General features: G+C 43.8%; 1 protein-coding gene across 1 annotated transcript in view; it reads left to right on the top strand.

The window, feature by feature from the left end:
* SETD1A (SET domain containing 1A, histone lysine methyltransferase) overlaps positions 1-2996 on the top strand; it is a gene marked incomplete at its 3' end in the record, with an annotated part of 15931 nt that extends 12935 nt beyond the window's left edge. Inside the window, 3 exon segments of the mRNA XM_029284710.1 lie at positions 347-523; positions 860-947; positions 2863-2996. Of these exon segments, the coding sequence (XP_029140543.1) occupies positions 347-523; positions 860-947; positions 2863-2996 (399 nt within the window).
* Positions 2997-3604: the final 608 nt, after the last annotated feature.

Genomic DNA, 3604 nt, shown 5'->3' with positions numbered 1-3604 from the left:
AACAGTTATGCTTTATTGCACCAAAGCAGCCCATACGCCCCAGTAGGTGAGGATGATTGTGAGCTGCAGGATAGTTTGAAAATAAAGGTAGGCAACAGTACAGAGAAACTGAACACCAGCCTTTATTAGAAGAGAGCTATTTCATGATCTTGGAGCGACATTAATAAAAATAGTTCTCAAGACTATAAAAAAAAAAAAAAAGAAACTGTAGTTCTGTAGGCCGGCTTGCTACTTCGGAAGACTCTTCGGTTGTATACACTCCTGTCTTCCCCACACCCAGAATGCTGCTTCCTTCCACTCCTGCCCCTAATCATTCCCACTAATGCTGCCATCTTGTTGTCTTTAGCCTTTCCAGAACACGGTTAAACAGCAAGCCAAGGAAGAGGAGAAAGAGAAAACCAAACTGAAAGATCCTGCCCTCCTGTCTCTAGTGGACTGGGCCAAGAGTGGTGGGACCGGTGGCTTGGAGAGCTTTGGCTTTGGGACTGGCTTTCGGGGAGTCCTCAGGCTCCCCTCCTTCAAGGTAAAAGGCCCAGGGTCTCCTCGGGGGCTGGAAGCCTGTTCAGGAAGCTGTACACACAGGGGTAGTCAACCTTGGCTCTTTTATGACTCGTGGACTTCAACTCCCAGAATTCCTGAGCCAGCATGGCTCAGTTTGGAAACTCTCCATTTCTCCTCAGCATGGCTGGCTCAGGAATTCTGGGAGTTGAAGTCCACGAGTCATAAAAGAGCCAAGGCTGACTACCCCTGCGTGTAGAGAGTGGAAGTCCTGTTTCTTAAGGGGGGCAGGTTTAGTTTGCCTGCATTTCTGAAACGTGGTGCTCTACTTGGGGAAACCCACTGTTTCCTTTTCCCACAGGTGAAAAGGAAAGAGCCCTCTGAAATCTCCGAGTGCAGCGAAGTGAAGCAGCCCCGCCCCTCTACTCCCGCGGAAGAGGATGAGGAAGGTACGTTGTCTCACCTCCAGATCGTCGTTTATACACTTAAACCTTCAGCAAAAGGATGAATTTTTTTATAATAATAATAACAACAACAACAATAATAATAATACTAAAGTTGGAAGGGACCTTGGAGGTCATCGAGTCCAACCCCCTGCTCAGGCAGGAAACCCTACACCAGTGGTGGCGAACCTATGGCACATGATGCAAGAAATATCATTTGCCTGTAAGCAAGAACTGGTGGGATCATAAAATAGAGAAAGTCCTAGAAAATGATAAAAATTAAACTGCTCTGGGACTTCAGAATTCAAACAGACAAGCACATGCAACATAACACCCCGGACTTAACAATTGTCGATAAGAAAGACAAAAAAGTCTGGATAGTGGACGTGGCAGTGCCTGGAGACAGCAGAATAGAGGAGAAAGAACTGGAGAAGATCACAAAATACAAAGACCTACAAATAGAAATAGAAAGACTGTGGCAAAAGCAGGCAAGGGTAGTACCAATAGTAATAGGCGCCTTGGGTGCAATCCCAAAACAACTGGAGCACCACTTGATCACCATTGGCATTGACAAATTCGCCATTAGTCAATTGCAAAAGGCGGCCTTACTAGGAACTGCTTCCATCCTGCGACGATATCTGTAATACCATCAAACATCCACATCTGCCTATCCCAGGTCCTTGGTAAGGACTCGATAGGTAGACAAAATGCCAAATCCAGTCTGAACATCTGGCTGACTGTGTGATGATCCATAATAATAGTAGTAGTAGTAGTAGTAGTAGTAGTAGTAGTAGTAGTAGTAGTAGTAGTAATAATAATAATAATAAATAATAATAATAATAATAATAATAATAATAATAATAAAAAGTTGGAAGGGGCCTTGGAGGTCATCGAGTCCAACCCCCTGCTCAGGCAGGAAACCCTACACCAGTGGTGGCAAACCTATGATACGGGTGCCAGAGGCAGCACTCAGAGCCCTCTCTGTGGGCACGCGCGCCGTCACCCCAGTCTTAGGCCTTCAGCTGGGTTTTATAAAACCTTTTTGCTTTAGGCTTCCGCCACCGTGTACAAAAAAAAAGGTTCAATCAATCAGTCAATTTCAACTTCTTGTGGGAAAAAAAAAGATCTTGCAAAGTTGGAATTGATTGATTGAACTTTTTAGTCCCACCCAGTTTGCTGTTACCACCGCAGCCACGCCCACCCAATGGGCCACACCCACCCGGCACCCGACGATGCATAAGTGGGTTTGGAGTTGCAGTTTGGGCACTCGGTCTCTAAAAGGTTTGCCATCACTGCCCTACACCATTTCGGACAGATGGCTGTCCAGTCTCTTCTTAAAAACTTCCAGTGTTGGAGCATTCACCGCTTCTGGAGGCAGGTTGTTCCACTGGTTAATTGTTCTAACTGTCAGGAAGTTTCTCCTTAGTTCTAGGTTGCTTCTCTCCTTGATTAGTTTCCACCCGTTGCTTCTTGTCCTGCCTTCAGGCGCCTTAGAGAATAGCTTGACTCCCTCTTCTTTGGGGCAACCCCTGAGATATTGGAACATTGCTATCATGTCCCCCCTCGTCCTTCTCTTCATTAAACTAGTCATACCCAATTCCAGCAGCCGTTTTTTATATGCTTTAGCCTCCAGTCCCCTAATCATCTTTGTTGCTCTTCTCTGCACTCTTTCTAGAGTCTCAGCATTTTTTTTACATCGTGGTGACCAAAACTGGATCCAGTATTTTCTTACAAAGCATCGGTATCCTTTGCTTTAGCCAGGAAAGCTCCCATGATCTGAATAAAAACCGGGCTGTCCCTGCTCTCTGCTTTACAGTCTGAATAGGTGTGGTGCCCCTTGGCTGCAGCAGGAAATGGAGATGGCAGTTCCTTGGTGTCTCTTCCTTCTTCCTTCATTTTCCCTCTCTGTTCCACTCTGCAGATAAGAAATCCTTACAGATCCCCAAGACCTCCAAGAGGGACGACGAAAGGATCAAAGGTCCAGGAAAGCGGCGCAAACTTTTTTGCCTGGACAGTGAAGGAGAGGAGGCCTCTGAGGACTCATCCTCGGAGAAGGTGAGAGGAAACGTAACATGGTTTTGAGTTGCTCCTGTCAGCATTGTGCTCATGTACTCTTTTTTTAAAAATTTTTTTTTATTAATAAACAATTAAAACAAAAAAGGACATGACATGACGTTCCAGTATACATACTCCTAATAATTCGTTCCTTATCTTATTTAAAGTTCTACATATACATCTCTCTATATAAATATATACATATATTCCCCTATATAATACAATCTCAAGCTTATTTCTCTACATATTAACATATACTTTTATATACCACAAACTTAAACTTTAATTCAAAACCCGAACAGTTCTTCTTGACTCATACCAGCAGTAAAATTTGTCCCAGATTCCAAAATAGTCCGTTTCCGTCTTGTCCTTTAGTTCCATAGTTAGCCTGTCCATGTCCGCACATGATAAAATTTTTTGTAGAATCTCTTCTTCAGTAGGAATTTCTTTGTTTCTCCAATTTTGTGCATAGGTCAGTCTGGCGGCCGTGAAGATGTGTAGCATTAGGTAGAGTGTCCCTTTATCATATTTTTGTATAGTAATACCAAGTAGGAAGAGTTCTGGTTTTAGTTCTACCTCTGTTGTTAATATTTCTTCTAACCATTTTT

Source organism: Protobothrops mucrosquamatus, unplaced genomic scaffold, assembly GCF_001527695.2.
Source record: "Protobothrops mucrosquamatus isolate PMUCROS unplaced genomic scaffold, P.Mucros_1.0 scaffold859, whole genome shotgun sequence".
NCBI classification, from domain to species: domain Eukaryota; kingdom Metazoa; phylum Chordata; class Lepidosauria; order Squamata; family Viperidae; genus Protobothrops; species Protobothrops mucrosquamatus.
The sequence above is the reverse complement of the archived record's forward strand: the minus strand, read 5'-3'. Positions and strand labels throughout refer to the sequence as shown.